The 20,655-nt window shown below is 40.4% G+C and overlaps 1 protein-coding gene across 2 annotated transcripts; it reads right to left on the bottom strand.

Moving 5' to 3' along the window:
- Nucleotides 1-285: 285 nt before the first annotated feature.
- LOC113161574 (synaptogyrin-1) lies at nucleotides 286-20,343 on the bottom strand. Of its 2 annotated transcripts, none has more exons than XM_026359242.1 (4): nucleotides 19,796-20,341; nucleotides 8,415-8,652; nucleotides 4,407-4,552; nucleotides 286-2,563 (listed from the first exon to the last, which is right to left on the bottom strand). In XM_026359242.1, exons 1-4 carry the CDS (start codon nucleotides 19,895-19,897, stop codon nucleotides 2,348-2,350), a joined length of 702 nt encoding a protein of 233 aa, XP_026215027.1. In that variant the 5' UTR covers nucleotides 19,898-20,341; the 3' UTR covers nucleotides 286-2,347. The 2 variants fall into 2 exon arrangements, with proteins under 2 accessions (XP_026215027.1, XP_026215028.1); XM_026359243.1 differs by having other exon boundaries at nucleotides 2,471-4,155; nucleotides 19,796-20,343.
- Nucleotides 20,344-20,655: the final 312 nt, after the last annotated feature.

Here is a 20,655-nt window from a genome sequence, read left to right as displayed (position 1 = left end):
GTTTATGACAGTTTCAAATGCTTTATATAACAGAATCCAAAGCTCTCATTGCAAAATCCACAGTTAGATGTGACTGGGCTGCAGGTAAATGTGTCTCCAGTGGAGGGAGATGTGTCACATTCTGTGTCTCACTGCATTTTTTCAGTATCAACACTTGATGCAAAACTAAGCTTTTATCCACACTGTGTTTGTTACTTTAGAGATGACATAAATAAACAAATAAATAAATATATTTAACAGGAACAATGAAATACAACTAAAAGCAAAAAAAATAACAAACCCAAATTCATTATTCATATTTCTAACGGCATTTTCTTTATTTTGATTGGTTAAAATCAAACACATCAAAAACATTTGTACACAATCTTAATATTTTGCTTGTTTAACACATTTCACAGAGGAACACACATGTCTACGTCTACATGGTTGTACAGTATAAAGTATACATGTGCATATATACTTTCATAATTTGGTCACTTTTTTTTTTGTTGTTGCTGTATTTTTCACAGATAATATTATTATCCCAAAATAAAAACATCTCCTTGCCTTAAAAGCAACATAAAGGATGAGGCACGGATGACCTCACCATGTATCTTATCACGACACGAGACCATAGATCGTCTTTCTTGTTGTACTAGCAAAATGCCCTAAAATAAAGCATAATAGTCTTTTTCAACACTCTAATATATTGAATTATAGATTTACATGTATTTATAGAGAGACAGATATACTATATTCTTTTAGAAAATGGAGCAAAGCATGTTCATAAATACTTAAGATGTTCATGGTTGCCTCATCTGTCGATTTGTGGAACTAAAGAAAACCCAACCTGCAGTTTTTCATTGTAGTAAGTTGTCTGTACAGTAGTTCTGCTAAGCTTGAAAGTGTAATTTGGTGTTATTTGGGATGCTCTACAATGATATCAAATACTCGGTTTTATTCAGGACTTTTTTCTTGCTTAAGGATGAAATCCAGACAAAATTGAGTCAGCTATCGTCCTAAAGATGTCAAAAGATAATTGTGATCCTGTGCGTGTCAAAGATATGCTGTTGTGTGTTCACTGGAATTTGCTTGGCAGTCAGCACTAAGGCAACAATCGTGGAAAGAAAAAGTGGATTCTTCAAGGAACAGGAAAATACACACATCCCCACATATACCCATAAAAAAAGTAGGGGAGAGCTTTCAACACACACGCACACACGCACACACACACACACACACACACACACACACACGTACACACACACACACACACACACACACACACACACACACACACACACACACACTACCACTTTACAGCTGAGGGGATTAGTTGCCAGTTATGCCACTGTTGCTTGTTTGTCTATGCCGATTTCCTCTAATGCACCTCAAAGGAGTTTTGTCAGCAGAAAGTTGTGTTGTATCTGTTCAAAATCAATATGCCCTGAACCTGTGCTTGTGCATGTGTGTGTGTGTGCTGAGTGTGTTTGTTTGAGGGTGTTCCAACTAACACTGATCACAGTCATTTTGCTGACTGACAGCAGACCTCAGAAGGTGAAGGCAATGTGGTCACGAGCACTGATCTGCTACAGGGTGACCATTTCTGCAAACCATTGACCCTCTGATTGTTTCTAAAGCCCTCAACCCTCCACAACCCCGCCGATCGAACCCTCTGTCTCTCTGCATCCCATAAACACTTTCCCACAGATTTCCTGGACCCATCGCTGTTGTTTTAGCTGCAGATTTGCACATGACTGACCTCTTGTACCTGCCCCAGCTGTTACCTGTGTTTCCCCAGCCTAGAAAGTTGCCCAAGATTTCTGAACTAAAGGGACATAAACAGAAGTTTAAAACCAGCAACTCTAGTGGCAAAGGAATTAAATTTAATGAATTTCCCCTGGATGACTACAGCTCATAACAACAACATAAACAAACCATAAAATGCAATCAGCTAAAAGACATTAATTGTTGCATTTACAAAAGGAAAAATCTCTTGGACAAAACTGACATCGTACTGCATTGAAACCAGTGACTTGTTTAAACATTAAATACGTTTCTTTGATAATTTAATCTGTATTATTATTATTATTATTTTGCTGTTTTTAATGTCATATCCACATTATTCTGCACATTTGTTTGTGTTTTAAGCTAAAACCTGAGCCTGTTGAGTCTCACCCTAGGTCAAAACAATCCACTGGTACTTGCTAAAGTTAACCCAGTGTTATGTCAGGGCTAACATAACCCAAATTGGGTCAATTTCAACCCAGTGATTGTTAGTGTGACAGAGTCAAAACAACACACACAAATGAGAAACTCTGGGCAACTTCATCTACAATCTCCCCACTACATATCTACCACTAACTTCTCAGTAGTCCTGACGCTGATAACCTCCAGTGCCATCAAAGGCCCCATCACTGTTGGCCTGGCCCCCTCCTCCTCCGGGGCTCTCCAGGTCATCCCCACCAAAAGAGGTGTAGGGAGCTCCAGCTGCATCCTGGCTGGGGTCCGTGTATTCCTGGGAGAAAAGGGCTGAGTCAGCCCCCAGCTTGTACCTCTGAAAGGCCAGGAAGGACTGGCCCGCCTTGGATAGATGGAGTTGGATGAGAAGGTAAAAAAGGTGCATTGATGGGGATGGAATGGTGCGAGTATAGATGTTGAAGCAGAGTTGAGATGGTGTTAGAGCGGAGGTTTGGGAAAAGAGCGAAAACAAGGAGAGAGAAGAAACATTGATTAGTTGGGTGGAAAGCTTATAAAGCTTATTACATAATTAGAGTGAGTTATTTAGCCATTCAGAGCAGATAGGTTCTACAGGCAACAGTGCAAAAAGCCTTTTTAGCCTTAGTTCAGCTCTCTAATGAGAAACACCACCTAAACACCACTCCAGTCCACAATAGGAAGGCTCGGTGCAATTAAACAGAGTCTGTGTGCATTATTAAACAGCTGAAACCTGCACTGTAACACAACACAAATCTCACTTTGGTCAATAATTAGAGATGTTTCAAGACAACAGTGAGCAGCAGGAAACACACTCACGGACACAGAGAGAGAGACAAAACCACAGAGACAGTTGATTTAAGCTCTGAGTTCTGGGAAGTTACAGAGGAGATTTTATTTACCGCTGTGTCTCAGCTCGATCAGATGTTGCAGACAGACTGTCTCTGCTGTTTTGACTCTTTCAGTCTGATACATCATATTCAATATCAGCTTGACTGACTGCATAAAATGAAGTCAATACATTTTTCTTCTTAGTACTTGTGTAACAGAAACAAAAACACATTTTACACTGGGAATATTTGTTTGAATATTTCTTTGTTAAAATAAAAGTTTTAGTAGTTGAAGTAGGTGCTATCTTATAAGATATGTATCAGATTCAGACATAAACACCTGGAAATAAATTTTTTAGTCATCTTTGGATGTCAAACCCAAAATGTTGCCCCACTTTTCCAATACTTTTGGTGGGGAGTGTAAGTGTAAACCTTCACACTACTGCTGAGAAGAATGATGAAGTGGTAGATCTCTCCTGTAAATAATGACTGCATTTGTTTAAGCCCACTTTGTGTAAATGCCATGCACGTCAACAAAACACAGCTCTGTCTGCTTTGAATATGTAGAAGATCTGGGCAAAAAAAAAAAAAAAAAGAATGTGACTCATAGAGAACATTTGCACTTCTGTGGCTAAATTCTGTGTGAATATGTAATAGAGGAGGGGATTTTTTAAAGGGCAGGGAGCTGTCCTTCCAAAAGAGATGCAGGAATTCAAGTAGGTGTTTGAAGCCAGAAATCTCAGCATTTAGCAATGTAATTGTTGAGTCATAGGTATTGACTGACTATTGGATCAACCCACCTGCTCATACATTATCATTATAATGTGCTTGTGTCAGGAAATAAGTTATTTATCCACAGTGTGCAAAAACATTATGCAACATCTTACTGGCAACAGCGGTGGTGCAGTGATTCTTCTTGCTGTTGGGTTACAAATACTCTTTAAAATACAAATACACTTCCAAGTGTGCTTCATGTTACTGGGCACGCTAAAACAAGTGCAGTCAAAGTCAAGGAGAGACAGCAGAGTCAGACAAGAGGTTGGTGAGGCTGAGGGGGGAACAGCTTGGTGTATTCCTCTTCAAATGACACATTCTGTAACTTCTCCATAGCAATGACAACCTGGGCACCCTGTTGGAAAACATTCATACACTTATGAATACACTTATCCACAAACACAAATGAAGATGCTCACACACGACCAGACAATAACCAAAAAAGAAGCTGGAGGAGGAGGAGTTAAGTAAACACCTGTAGTGCTATGCTGGCAACTAATGGAGGAAGGGAAAGGTGATTCGCTGCTTTATGTGTTCGGTCCATGCTTAAGCCATCGACAGCAAATGTGAAGTAACAGCCGACCAGCGAGGTGTGGTGATTCTTACCCAGGTGAAAATGGAGAAGAAGGAGAAGGTGATGGCTGCCCGGGCAGCGTCGCCTCTCTCCCTCAGCGGGTTGTCCTCCAGCTTGGTCACCTGCCACTGGTTGGCCAAGAAACAGAATCCCACAAACCACATGAAGGACCAGAATGCTGGGGGGAAAAACAAAGGAAAGAAAGCTGATAGTTCAAGTTACACTTGTCTTTACCAGCTTTTGAAATTAAATGAATCTAACCAGTAAGAGTCATCTTTAACTCACACATTTATTATAAATAAAGAAAGCATATTTTACACACCCACATTTGAAGCCATTAGTTTAACCGTTTGAAGTTGGCAGTTTTGTATTCCTTTTGATTTTACCTTTATATTTAACCTTACAAACTTTTATTTCAGCACAACCTCACCTGTGTGACTTCAGAGGTATTATTTTCATTTTGATATACAGTAAGAAAGAAGAAACATAAAATCAGAGTGGGAACATTTTGTATTTTTCATTGTGAAAACCACAGGCATGTTCAATGAACCATTTTAGCAAACAAAGTTACAGTATATGCAAATATTAATGTAAAAATGCAAGTGAAACCTCAGGTGTTTTTAGTTCTGCTATGAAACTCTTCAAAATAACATACAGTATATATATAAACACACACATTCAGACACACTACATGTTCTGCATTCCCAGACTGCTGTATTTCCCACATAGTGTAAATAGAATGTAAAACAGACAAAAATCAAAAACAGTTCTCCTGCTGTGGGGAAGACCTGACTAGATAAAATGACTAGATGAGCTGTTTCTATTGTAGGTGTTAATGGGTGTGGGGCAGGGTTTCTCACTCACAGCTCAGCATCCCTATCCACCCTTCTTACCAGAAAATGTTGGATGAATGGAGGAGCACATGGATACCTCCTGTGTGTCCACTTCACAAAAACGTGTGGGCCCTCTCTGATCCGTCTCACAGCTCCTCTTTCACATTTTTTGCTCCTGGGGCATAATTTTGCTTCCTTTTGTAGATGTCACATGCTCCAAAAACAGTTTTTTGAACAGTTTGGGACTGGTATGTGGTCCATGTAAATATGGTACCCAGGATATGATGGCTGCATAAAATCCATGACCACATCATAAGGCATAAGGCTCACTGGTTGTTTGAGTCTTTCCAGTGTAAAAATTTAAGTTGAGGATGAGACCACTGCTCAACGCTGCCAATACAAACATCTTCGTGCCAGTTTTTGCCTCACTTGCTATCATTCTTTCATCCACTGCCAGCTCCGTCCTCTGGTGCTAATATGCCTGGCAGGCACTGTGGATGTTGCCACAGAGAACCTGACTCTAAACAACTTGTTGTGATGTTATGATTCCTTCATTTGATCCTCATCAGGATCACTGAGGTGCATGCTCCAAAAAATGAACCTAAACATGTCCCTTGTCACAACTTCGGCTGGAAGGGGCACAGACAGGATGTCCAGTCATCCTGTCTCAAACAGTCTGAAGATCTCGCAGTGACACCACTGACATATACATCAAGAGACCAAACAATTTGTACAGATCTTCAGTGTCTGTTGTAGTTGTCCTCACTCTCTGAGAGTAAGGAATTTAGTAGTTGCTTCATTTCAAATAATTTCATTCAGAAACCAACATAAAGATCAATGCCAACTCCAACAACCGCTCCCACACCAACTTCAAATTCAACTCCATACTTTCTAATCTCAAAAATACTCAAAATATTACTCTCAATCCCTGTGTCTTGCTATAGCTATCACTCACCCCCACTCCCAACCCGTCTCTCAGCTGTTCTTCTTCATTTGGCTAAGAACATTGGTTGGTTAGTTTGGTGCATATACGCCACAAATTGGAAAGGAGGGTGTAACAACCAGCTTCCTGGTGTTTTATGTGCTTGCTACTCTGTTCAGCACATGCAGTGCTCTCGGCATATTCACATTATGGAATACAATGCTTTGACTTGACAGTAATGTAGAAAAGGCTTGCCAAGAAAGGGAAACTCCTATAGTACATTACAAATTGGGAGATTAAATTATTATCAGCATGACAATGGAAGAGACTATGTAGAGTATCAACTAAAAACAATAGAGAACCAAGGGTTAATCCCTGTGGAACTCCACAGATAAGGAGATTAATTGTGAGAATAAACCCAAAAGCCAGACATGGTTCGAACCTGCTGGACTGTCCTGGAAATTGGAGGAATAAAGAGATATTTAATGATTCAAACATTGTCCTATCACTACTACAGCATTTGGAAGTCTAGTGTTCAATCAGACATATCCCGGTTCAATCAGGACAGGTACCAGCTGTTCCCATGCTTCAGCAAGCTACAGAACAACTCATATTACATAACATAGATACGGTGGCAGACAGAGAGAGAGAGAGAGAGAGAGAGAAAGTGCATGAGTGATGAAAACAGGAAAGGAACATCGTGTCTATGACAGATATGGTCCCATTAACTGACTCAACACTTGACTATTTTGTCATAATTTCTGAGTTCACTACAGTAACTGTGCAGCAGGGGAGAGGAAACCACTGCCAAAGCACAATGTCTTAGATGCTTGTTAGCACTAGAGGAGTGGTCCTCTTCTTATCCCGCTTATACCTCCTCTCCTTTTGCTATGATGACATAATGTGAATCGCTGAAATATAAATTTTACCAAATGTTATTTTAATGAGGTGGACAAATCTGTCTTAAAAATGTTTGATGATCCATATCCATCAAAAGGAAAGCACAGTAACCTGCTAATGCATATCTGTGCACAAAACATGCGTGAAAGAGTAGCCTTGTGTGAGATGGGAAGAGAGCACCTGTGATATGCTGTATGTATGATTAGACAACTGTCCACTAATGACTAACAGGAAAACTGTTTAACTGCACAGTCACTGAACAGTTTCTGCAGTGCGGATTTAAAGGCCCACTTTTAGTTCCTCCAGCATCTGATACACTCAGGCCAGCACTTTGCTGCATGACAACTATCGGACCTCCGTATGGAGCAATAACACTTGTTCCGCTTCCATTTAATCGCACAAATACACAAAAGTTTGGCTTTCCACAGGCCATCTTTACAAAGTTTACCATGAGCATAGTATAATCCAAAACAGGAGCTATACTACCAGTCAAAAGTTTGGACACATAGGCGTGACCGTGTTTTTAATGAAAACATATGTTTTCAGCTGTGTTACAGTACCATCATTGCAAAAAATGTTTTCTAATTTAAATGAATAAACCTGCATTAGCAAAAAACATGCTATTGTAAGACAATACTAAAGTAATGTTTGCAGATTATAAGGATCTTTATTAAATCTGCTTTTCCTTCAAAAACGCTGTAATTTCTATGTCCAAGCTTTTGACTGGCAGTGTATGCCTGCTGGTAGAGTCTTGGCAATGAGTGTGAAGTTTCCTCTGATGGTGCCTCCATCCACAAAACGCACATAGGCCAAGTGTTAAGAATGTTCACTACTATATTGGCATAATATTGGCATTTTAGATTCCACTATATTTAGCAGCTTTACAGCAGATGGTGATTACTGCCAGTTTTTTTACCTCATGTCACCCACCCACCAAGGCTTAGGAAAGACTTCTTAACATAGAGCTGCTGTAATACCACCCCCAAATGATGGCTTATTAGGAAATGTATTTCGTTATCTACATATAATTCTAGTATAATGTCTCAGATATGACTCAGGCCCAATGATTGTTCGAGGCCTGTTGAATTATGACTGGCCAGTCATTTTTTAATTAATTCATGGAATCATGGTCTATATTGAATCGCAGTTGGTGGCGTATTATGGTGGTACACTAGCTTTGTTGGTCTTTTGTAAGGTTAACAAAAAACTGCTTTGGTTGGACGTGTGCTCTCTGACAAATAACCTATTGTTATTTGTTTTATTAGTCATAAGCGTTGTGTCCCACATTCATTTCATGGTTAAAGCTGTCTAATCAACATTTCATCCTCACCTAAAAAATGAAAAAGCACTGTTCTGTTCAAAGAAACATCTTTAAACGTCTTTACCTGACACTCCAATATCAGCCAGCACAGCTTTCTTGCGATCTTTGACGCTGCTGATCTGGGGGAAGTAGATGTCCAAAGCAAGGAAGGCAATGCAGCACAGGAAGTCCATGGACCCCATAAAAACGCCATAATTACAGGCGTTTTGGTTGCGATTGAAGATGCAGTACTCCTCCACTTCGTTGGGGCGGTTGATGTAGCCCTCGTTGGCAATGCAGCCGAAGATCACGATGGAGAAGAGCTGCACAGGAGAAGTGAAAAACAATGGGATTGAGAGAGAACAAATAAGGCAGTCCTTTGTATTGATTGGTATTGTCAGGAGCTTTAAATAAAGAACATAATACATAACATAACGCCTTTACGTTTCCTTTTTAGCATGTATACATATGTTTTTTCCATTCATTAAGCAGAATACCCTGCTCAGGTTTGTGTTTGTGCATCACACCACCTGTTTCTCCACTTGCATGCTTTGTGTGTATTTCATAAAAGCCCTTTACAGTCCACTAGAATACCACCTGCTGTAGTCAGGTGGTATTTTTAGACTGACCGGGTAATTTATGAATAAAAAAATACATCAGCGTGACGCTCTCAGCTCATAATGTCACGCCAACACTGCAGGGGAGTTTTCTGAATGATACCTCATTCCTTTTACAGACAATTTTGCTGAATGTCTTTGTGGGTTTTCTCTGAAAATATGGAGTTTGACTGTGGAAAGATTTGCGTCTTCAATTATATGAATGTGCATGCGAACAAACACATACATATATCCACATCTAATATAGAAGTACATTAAAGAATCCGTTATTTTCTAAAGCACACACACACACTGCTACCTTATAATTTTACAGCATTGGTAAATCCTTAATATTGGATCCCTACATGAGCTTGTTATATCAGCAAAGCAAAGAATACTCACAGGCAGTATCAATACTGCTTCATTAGAATCAAAAAGTCTGAAATTTAAGGAAATATCTATTTGTTTTCTTGCCATGAGTTGGGCGAGAAGATGAATATCACTCAAATGTAGTTATTAAAGAAACGGTTTGCAGTAGGTTAGCCTAGTGCTGCAGAATGACTGTCAATCCTTTATGTGACACCTGCCTCAGACTACCTCCATTTGGAGCAGTGAGAAAGTGGTTCAGTATAGGGATGGCTCGAGAGGGAGAAATATCTGAGATGATTTGTCTTAGAAATATCTTTTAACTCCACCTTAGGGCAGTAGAAACACATTTTGAACCCAGCACTTTCACCACTAAGTTGATCTGAGGAGCACTTTAGCTTATTAATGTCTAACATTAAGAAACAGTCAAACTTTTTGTCCTGGTGACCTGGATAAGTACAATATTCACTCTTTTTAGGTACGTTTTTAAAGGTAGCACTAAAAAAACATGCATGTTTTCAAGAGACCATGAGAGCATCAACTTAGGACATGATTTAGTTATCTAATTTTTCTAACAACCACAGCACATTTACAAACATTGGACAGGTCACATAATCAACCTGCACTTACTGTCTACAGGGACTTCACATAAACCCAGAGTGTACTTACATAAGCATCACAAATCAATTATTTCAAATAAAAAGTGTTGAAATACTTTTAAAAGCATAGTGTCATCATCAACACACTGTAAATGACTAGTTAAAATGTGTGGATATATAATGCACATCATAGTGTTTTATATTTACAGTGATAAGGTGATAGAGAAAGGACAACGGTGAAAACTGAGTCAATGAATGGCGGAGGTTACCATGATAGGATTTGTTGCCTCACTCCCTAATGCTCCTTTGCATTCCTTTCCTTTCATCCTCTCCTCTCTGTCCTCTCTTTTATTTTCTTGCCCCTCTCCTGTCTGCCTTTGCCTGGAGGAAATACAAAGGGCTACAAAATGGAGTCAGGAGCACGTTACTATGATACCATCTAATCTCTCCTCTCCTCTCCTCTCCTCTCCTCTCCTCTCCTCTCCTCTCCTCTCCTCTCCTCTCCTCTCCTCTCCTCCCTTACCGACGCTACAAATATACGACCACACACACATAAACACCCACAGTGTCAGTATTCCACCCTGCAGTGCAGTGTTGCGGTCTACTTTATACTTCGCTTGATAACAGTAGATCAGACAACTCTATCCAACTGACAAGCCCTCAGACCAAACCTTGGGGGAGCTACTTCTATCTGGATACGAGGTTGAGTGTGTTTACGTTTGCCTGCAGTCTGTGCATGAGTTTTTGCTGTGGTGAGTGATGGATTCTGAATGTGAATGTGTGTGTGATCGAGAGAGACAGAAAGCTAAACGTGAAGCTTGGGTTGGTGGATAGTTTACCCAGCTGTTTGTGTGGTAAATGACAGCGATACAAAAGGAAAACACACAGCAGGCTGTGCTTCCACTGACAGCCCTGATCACGAGGGGCCACAACCAGACTTGGAGGAGACAGGGATGTGATGTTTTTTTTTTTATTCCACTATTTCCTTTATCTGCTTTCAAGCCCTTCAGTTTCCTTCCAACTGTCTGGTCCACGCTTGGGAAACCACATTTTCACTGCTGACACCAAGTGCTCAACATATGAAGCACCAGTCAGTAAAAGTCTACCTGACACAGAATCAAACTTTTTTAACTTAACTTAAAAAAGTTGAGTAAGTTCAAAATGTTTTTTAAATCAATTTTTGATGTGAATTCCTTATTTTCCAAATCCTGTTTTATCCCACTGCTGCCTCAGTTGACACTAATACATGTATGAGACTTGTCTGTATAAGAATTAAGAAGCCTCATTTTTAAATTAACTCAGATCTTGTAGTTATTCATGTCAACCTGCTCTTCCTGATGTGTAATTCCAGGCTTGAGATCTGCTTGTTTTTGCTGCACTTTTCGGTATCCATGAATCCAACTACTTGCTAGATTAATCCCTGACTCACTTGTCCTCGTAGCAGCTCGGGAATTTATGGTATATTTTACATGAATGTGTAATCTTTTTGTGCTATAGGCTGTAAATAACATCCCTTATTCTCATTTTAAAGACAAAATGATTGGAGAGCTTAAGCCTCCTACAGCATGTTGAAAGGAAACACAAGCTGGCATTTGGTGTCTGTCATGATGACAAAGTGGAACCGTTTGATAGCAAGCATGCAAAACCTTTCTGTTTCTTTTGCCCTGTAGTGTATGTTCCCCTTCTGCCTCCGCATAGGTCTCCATAGAGAGGATGTTTGGAGGAGGACAACAACACCTCAATCACCTCTTTGTGCACCTGCGGCCTTTTTCGATAAGGAGAGAGATTATGAAGATATGGAAGGATTGCAGAGGGGAAGAGCAGAACAAAGTGTTGGGGGCAGAAGGGGTATGGAGGCGGTGCTATTTTTAGATTGGCTGCATCATCGCTCTCTCCCTCCCCCTTGTCTTCTCCCATGTCCCCTTGTTACTGGTCCTGCCTCTGCCCACAAGCATTCTTGAGAAAAATGGGCGCGTTTGGCTGCACGCACCAACCATGCACTGCTCAAACACACGCACGGTTTGGCCACTGTTTCACACACGCCTGGCTTAGTTTAAGAAATAGGGCAGAAATCACAAAGTCACACACACATGCAAGAACACTCACAGTCAGTCACATGATGGCTGAAGAATGTCAGAGCGCTTTGTCTGCAGAGAAAGGTCACATAATAAACCCATGGTAAGATACAGTCCGTATACTGAGAAAAATGTGGGTCAGGGTAGACACTATATCTCATTTACTTATTACTCTTTTTCCTCTTTAGAAAATAAGTTTTCCTTTCAGCTTTCATTATCTTCTCTATACCATAAACACAGACATTGTGGTTCTGCAGCTCTGGGTGTCAAGCCGCAGATGAACTGTAGTGTAGGGTTTTATAAATAATATTTATTCTTGCATTGGTGAAAAATATACTGATAGTTCACCTAATGATACAACTGATATCCAAGAACTCACCCAATACTCTTTTTAGAAACGAAACCAGCCATGAACCCATAGTTACTGGTCTGATAAAAAAGTATCTACAGAGTGAAATGGATATTTCACACAATCCCTCTGCAGCCATTCTGTACAAATAAGAATACTTTAGTTATCACACTTACCCACCTACACATGTTCACTATCCAGTGAACATGATTTATTTAATTATCACAATAAATAAAAAATGATTTTCGTGGCCTGTATAATTTTATCATCTTATTATATTTAATAACAGAGCACATCGCAGCATGTTTCATAACTAGTTCAGTTGATTTAATAGCAGTTGCGTCCAATCAAGCTCTGGATAGAAACTGCAACATTATTTTTATCCCAAACAGAATGGATGCATGAACTTGCAATTTATTTACACACTGAATAAATGCAGTGGCAGAACTGAAGACCAGCTGGGAGTTAAAAGACTGGACAGGTCACAGTTAATGACAACGGTAAATTGTTCTGCTGGGTCACAATTCCTTTGGTCTGCAGACACTGTGGCTGTTGAACCTGTTTCTCTAACAAGGACAACAGAGGTTGCACTAGTTTTTAGTGGTGTGATAGAGTTTGATTTTCTGATGCTCCCTTGTGAAACTCTCCTGGGAAATAACCTCCAACAGGGACTCTTATTTCCTACAGTATGTGGCTCTAATTTTCGCATTCTTTCTTTTTATCTGCTCGATCCACTGACACAACCACCAAACACAGAAATGCACCTACTTGAAACAGTGATTGGTTTTGGCATGAACTAGTTTGCAGGGTTAGGAAACACACAACGTCTTCAGGGTCACAATTATATTTGCTGTCACATGGCAGAGGGCAGATTGAATTACTGAGCTTTTTTTCCGGCTGCTAGCAGAAATCCAGCCGGGTTTGTGATGGCTGCAGTTCGAGCTAAACGTCCTTATGCACATCAACTGAATCTGTAAAGATCGACCAGTATTTTTGTTTTACTTCATGTGTGCCAGAAACACCTAAGCATATTGTTTTAAGAAAATTCCACACAAAAAATCTGCAAAAAAATAAAATGTGGTAAAATACTGAGTCCTAGTTTACTTGCTGCTTAGGAGCCAAAAGTGGAGCATGTGAAAGGGTTTCAAAAGTGTGTGTGTGTGTGTGTGTTTGTGGGTGGCGTGGGGGGTTCCCTTGCCCCTCTGATCCCTTGACGGATCACAAGGCTTTTGCTGGTGATGAAAGCAGGCACTGTAAGAACACCACGTGGGTTTCTGATCTTGTGACCATCAGAGGGTCACTTATGACATGCACATTAAGGATGCCTATTTCATGTGTGCATGTGTACTGCACATGCTTGTGAAACATGTATGTGTGGATCCATTTTCTTCTCTATGCTATGCTCTACTGCAAACAGCCATCTCTACAAGCAGGTAAGTCTAAATCATATCACCCCAGTCTGGGTTGTTGTGAATGATTTAAAGGTGCTGTTGTGTTCCCTGAAAGACCTTCCGGATCCATTGTGAAGACCAGACAACTGAGCCGAGCCCCATGTCACCCTGGTATTCACACACAAAATCCTGTATTACAAATGGCCTCTCACACACAGAGGGACACAGCAGACCATGACCTAGCACTGCACCGTGTCCAAGTCGTTTGACTGAGTGTGTGTTATCAATGCAAAGAATATGAGTGAAAATATGAGAATATGAAGAATAAGTGAGTTAGCCACCCTTCTACTTTAGTAGAAGTCTTTAAGTAAAATAATAATTTAGGCAAAGGTCCTCTTACATAAAGGCAAGACATGATAATCCTTCAAATGGGATTAGTGACAAACACATCTGGACAGAAGGCATTTTGTGTGTTACAATTATTACAGTAAAGTGTGTGTGAAGAAAACAGAGCTTGAGATAGAAGTTTAAACGTTCCCTGCTTTCACTTTGTGTATAACATCACTGCTAATTTCTGTGAATTGTGAGTCAGTTTTAGAAAAGTTACACTGTCAAATGAGGCTCTTCGCAATTCTGAGGTTAGAAAGGTGTTAGAGGAAGGTCAGATGCAAACTCATTCACAAGGCCTAATATCGCACTGTGGTACTGCAACTAAAACAATGTGGAATGATGAAAATGAAAAGGATGGGAAATGTGCAAAGTGTATGTATTCTGTAATTTTTGTGCTTCAGTATGTAATTTGTCAGTTTATATATAGAACACTGCCTAAAAGAGAAAATGTCCATTTGATAACAACAACAACTAGATGAAAGGACCAACTGTGCCCAGCATCATGTTACATTCATCACTGACACAAAGCAAAGCCGTGGATGACAAACAGGCAGGAAGCAGAACTTCTATAGAAAGAACATTTAGGATTTTCTTACAATTGTTTATGATCTGTTGTCAGAAGCAAACAAAAAGACAAAAACAGCACAGAATGACTGCAGTGAATAAAACGTACTTGTGAAAGGAGAAAGATGTGACAGACTGAAAAGTGATGAACGCTGCAAGTTAACAGTGAGTTAGCTGGACTGCTGCATAACACAGAATCACTGCTGGAGGACGTTATAGACTCCTGTGTGTGTGTGTGTGGGGGGGGGGGGGGGATTATTGTCTGCTGCAGTGCTTTGGCCTGAACTGGGGATACCTGATTGCCGCTGTCACCATGGCAGCAGCTGCTCATGTAATGAGAGAGAGAGTGATGGCGAGAGGAGCTCTTGTCAAAGTAGAATTCAATTCAAGGAGACACACCTATAGTAATCACAAGTCCAGGACACCGTAACACTCACAGCCCCCTAATCATCCCTCCTCAGCATATAGTACAGAACATCCCTGCTTTGCTTTGCTTAATTATCCCCTTTCCATTTGATAGTAACGACGTGATTAGATGAATCTGGACAACAATGTGGCATCATTGTAAATAAACAGATGGGTCCACAATCTTGTAAAGACGAGCGTAATATAATCAACCGAGAGTGGAACTGCAATCTGGACTCATTCAGCTACTTCTGTATGTGTCTTTAATCAGTATAAGGTCACCCATGCTAAAAAAGCAGTTCTACTGTATGGATCGTGTTCAAAGCTGGGTTCTTTTGTCAGTTAAAATCTGATCAAGTACAAACTCACACCAAAGGACCCGACCAGTCATTACTTATCTGTGTTTTTTATGCCTGAACCTGAGTTGTGTAAATCATCTCTGAGCATCAATGACAAACGCACCCTTCAACTAGTGCAGACACTATTATTGGTACTCCTGTGTAGCAATCCCTTACGCACTGATAGTATAGTACAGTCAGGGAGCAGTGCCACACTGTTTTCTCTTTTAACTCCTTGATTTCATCATTTCTTTATCATCTTCATCACTCTAGCCTGTCTGTCAACACCACTGTCTGAGTGAAACACTGCCACGTGTACTGTTTGATCACAGTAGCGTACCCACTCAGACTCACTCTCACTGCTACACTTTTTATGCTCTAGAAACCACCAAAGGCTTTTTAGAGGTTTCTTCATCAAATCAATGTTACTGAGCTCTAACATCATTATAATTATCAACGTGCACACTTTTTGAAGTAATCCCTGTTTAAACTGCATCACTACACAATGATTAACATAAGAACACAATCGATTTTCAAGAATTTTAAAATGAATGAATGTCTGTTTCCAACATATCTAACTAGTTTTATACTGCATCCTAATAGTCCCTTAATCCACTGTACACAACAGCCTGTGCTGTCCACACAGACCTGCAGCCTCACCCACCCAGAGCAGACCTCTAGTCTGAAGGCAAAAACCATCTGCAGTGATACATTTATATCAGATTATAAGCTTGCAATCAGATGCAAACAAAGTCCTTGAGCTCATGTGCTCTTCCTTTAGCTCATGCCCTCTGAACTCTTGTTGTAATATATATAAATATATACCTCATACAGGCGATAAACTCTATGTCTATTGCAGCATACTGACCAATCACTGAAGCACTCAGGGAGTTACTAACACTCGCCAGTCAAATGCCAAAATGTATTAACAGTCCTATTTGACAGACAGATTGATATCCTGCTCAGCTCATTCATAAATGTTTTGTTTAAAAAACACTGATAGGTTTCCATTGACTATATCTTTAGAGATTTACACTGTACTATACATGTTCCCATCATGACTACTGCAAGCACATAAAGACAATTGTATAATCCAAACATGCATCTTAAAATAGCTTTCGAACAGTGTCTGAATTCTAACATGTGGGCACTAACAAGCGCGTGTGGCATCCTGTTTTACACTGAGATAACAGAATGTGCTGCACTGTGTCTGTGTGTTTGTGTTGCTACATCTAATAGTTACTTACAAAATCTCCTGACCTCTCAAATGCTAATCATCATCACAGCTGCATTTAAACTGTTAACCCGCCTAACTCATGTAAAAACCTAGTTCATAGCGAAACACCGTTTGTTTTAATCCTACTTAGTGATGTTGTTTGTGTTTCACAACGTGCTGAAAGTCAAGAATCTAATGGAAGGGAAAGGCCCCACTCATGAAGTCACTTTACATGTGTAGAGTAGATTCGAGTCGAGTGTAAACACACTTACACACTTACTCTTTCAAAGAAAACCACACACAGTTAAAGCAAATTCCACTTTCTTTTCTTCATGTTGCTGAAGAGTTTAAATGGTGATCTGCAAATTCACCCTGCGGGCAGACAGATACGCCGCTTTGTGTTTGTCGACTTCTGAAAGTGAAGATGCTTCTTTAGCAGTCACCCGCAAAGCAGAGCTAAAGAGCACATTCATGTGCATAATGATTTGATAGATGTTTTCAGTCGCCCAGGAAATAACCCTCATCCTTGAACAGCAGCAGAACTTAAGAAATTATGCTTAAAGCAAAAAGAAAAAAAGATCCAAGCTTCAAATGTAATGTTAGTTCAAAAACAGATCAAAATGGTGTCATATCAACTTTTCAGATCGGGTTGACCCCATTAAGTAGAACTGAATAAATAATTTCGTTTTTCTTTTAAGACTTAAAAAGTGATGGTGCTCTTGCTTCTTCTTTATTAACTATGAAATCGTCAGTGTTTAGAAAGTTATTACAGACAAGGTGCGGCTCTCCTTCATCCTCTGAGCGACATCACATACTGAACTGAATCACACACACACACACACACAGGAGGAAAGCGAGTTAGTGAGAGAGTGAAGTGGGAGATAAAGAGAGACAAAAGGGAGGGAAGAGAGAGCCCTCAACCACCATTCATAAACTCTTCTTTGTGTCTTTCTTTCCAAACAGGGCCATGTGAGCCCCCACCCATCTGCTTCCCTCTTTTTAATACACATGCATTTAACACCCCCAACACCGAATGTTTAAAGTGCTGATAGTTTCCTCCCACACAGACCACAGCAGGCACAGTATTAACACCATCACACTAAATATCACAACTTAGGCTGTGGCTGTTACTATGGAGACATGTTGCTCGGGTGACACCTTGGAGGCTGGGGCATCCTACGAGGAGCCCATGAAGTCACTCCTTACCTGTGTACAGATTACAGATTTATGTTTTCACAAGCCCAGTTGCCAAAGTCTGGTGCAGTGTAAAAAGATGATCAGGTATTCAATTGAACCTCTGATATTAAACACCTCAAGCACGACATTAGTACTAAAACTAACTGTTTATCATTTAAGGAGTTCATCACAAACACGTAAATGTTACAGCTTCTAAAATAGAAGATTTGCACTAAGAAATAGATTTATAATAAAAAATATTAATTTGTTTTGAACTTCTATGGACTCTAGGGTTGTTGGTTTGTCTCTCAGTTCCTACGTTCATTTTTTAGCGTCATTGCTAAAACAGCGTAAACATAGCGTCTATAAATATGAGCCTGGGTAGAGAACTTAGTTGTCATATGGTGCATTTCACAAAATTCCTTTCAGCACTATAGACTATTCATCACATTTTTGCTAAATCAATAAAATAACTCATGAAATTAATAAAAAACTTAATGTGCATCTTTTATTGTAACAGTAACAGTTAAGCACAAGTTGAAAACTCAGAGATCCATACTTCTGTTTCTTACGCTGACTGAGTCTTTCATGGTTCATTAAATAGCCACATGACTCACACAGACCTTAGGGGTTAACAGACTGCCAGCCTATTTTCACACTTTCACGTGGTTTAGATTCGAATGTTTCAGTTCATGTTCTTGAGTGAACATTCATTTTATTACTAGTCGCACTTATCGGGTTAGTTGCAAGGGACAGAATTAGAGACACAGTATGATGGACCTCACAGTGAACTATCATTCTTTTCTGTTCCCTATAGATAAAAAACAAATTATTTACAACTAGTTTTGATTTGGCATATATTTTAACACATTTACCAAAAACAAAGTTGGAAGCAGTTTCAAAGTATGGATGAAGCCTTGTGAACTCATGTTTTCAACAGCTTGAACTTACATACAGTCTTCCAACTAAGAAATAACTGTGAGGCTGTAAAGAGGGGCCTGTCATGTGACTTATACATGTTTCTTTATTTCATAGAGTTGCAGGATTATGAACACAAATATACTGTTTGTTTTATGCACATAATTAAAACCAGCAACTTCTGTTACTATACACAGTCCCGACAAGAAGTGTAAAGGAGGGGACAAAGCGGTGAAAACAGGAAACACAACACATAGTTAGAAATCACTAATCCTGCATTTTTGCACATAAAGCTTTGAGTAAATACTGTGAGTCATTCTGGATCCCTAAACTCACAATTATGAGAAACAGATAAATGAGCAGGTTCAGGTGGCCTTCAGCCCTTATAGTTATAGTTCAGCCAGGAAATGGGCCTGTAGTGTCTCTTATTTATCCACAAATACAGATGTACAGTCAAAGGAGAACCATTGCGCCAATGAAAATTCATATTGGTCTCCATTACTGTCCTAAAAGTAATCCTGTCTCTCCTACTGTTCTGATATTTTTGACTCACTGAAATGAACGCCACTAGTGAAAATATACATGCAGAGACTTTTTGCTCCCATCTGTTTACTATGCTTCTTAAAAGTGGTCGTCTGTAGTGTAGCTTTCCATCAGTGCTCCTCCTGCTTGGAGAAGAGAGTGTGGGCAGCTCTTATGAAATTATATGTTATGAAAACCTTGAAGTGGGCCTGCTTTGTTTTTTTTATTTGTGGATAATTATGTGAATTTGTAGGGCTTTTTTGGTTATCACCCCTTCTGGGCCTACGTCAGCACAATACTTGAGAAGATTTAAAACATATACACTACACATATTATGAGCTAAAGGAAAAATAAAACATTTTAAAGTAATGTGTGTGCTGCTGAATGACACAAACCCTCTTCAGGCTGTATGATGTTTAATCATGTCTCATGATGTTATGAAGCATTTTGGGCCTTTTATATGTAAACAAATACAATGACACACATCATGCACACGTAGTGAGGTTAATTGGCCACTGTAGCCCAGTCGTACCAGCAAACTTTTCATATTTCTGCACTCACCCAAGACACCATCCGGAGAATGGTCTGAGGCTGCTGGAAGAAGGTGACAGGGTCGAAGGCTCCTCCGGCTTTCCCGGCTCCGTATGCCTGCATCCCCTCCATGATGCTCCTCCTGTGTGCACAGCCTCCTCTCTGGTCCTCCTCTCCTCCCCGCTGCTGATTCAAAGGCACCGGGCGGCCGACACCGAGTGTGCTCTTCCCACTCCTACCACCACCGCCGCCGCTGCCGCTGCCGCTGCTGCAGGATGCGCGTCTCTTCCCGGGTCCGTCTCCCTCTCTGTTGTTGTTTTTAACTTCACCTCTAAATTCCCTCTCGTCCTCTTTCGGCTCACCGAGCACACGAAGCTGCAGCCCCGTGTTTTGGACGATGCGCCTTCTTCGCTCAGCGCAGGAGCCGGTGGAGGACACGTGAACGCGCGGCCGCTGTCACGAAGCCCACAACACCTGCGAGCACGCGCACGTGTTTACAGCGGGAGCGCGCTTGTGCTCACGGGATCGAGTCAATTAGCTGCAGGTCGGATGTTTTCCCTATCAGACAACAGACAGGCTACAGACACGAGGAAAACACAATGACTGAACCAGAAACAGACCATTAGCTGTCCACCATAAAACTAAATCTGTTCAAAGAAGTGACTTGTTGACGCTGATACTAAAAGTCCACCCTCTAGTGGTGTTGCCGGGTTTTACTATAATTTGTCAGGCACTTCTTACCACACTTTATTCTTTTAAACTCTTTGTAATCCCAACATATGTGACGTGCAACCCCTTGCCGATCGACCAGCAGCACCAACATGACTGTTTTGTGTATTTAACAGCTATGGTTGGAGTTATAAGTGTCGGTGACTGTGCACAGCCTGAGA

The sequence above is a fragment of the Anabas testudineus genome, chromosome 1 (assembly GCF_900324465.2).
Source record: "Anabas testudineus chromosome 1, fAnaTes1.2, whole genome shotgun sequence".
Classification (NCBI taxonomy): domain Eukaryota; kingdom Metazoa; phylum Chordata; class Actinopteri; order Anabantiformes; family Anabantidae; genus Anabas; species Anabas testudineus.
Note: the sequence above shows the minus strand (reverse complement) of the source record. Positions and strands in the feature narration are given on the sequence as shown.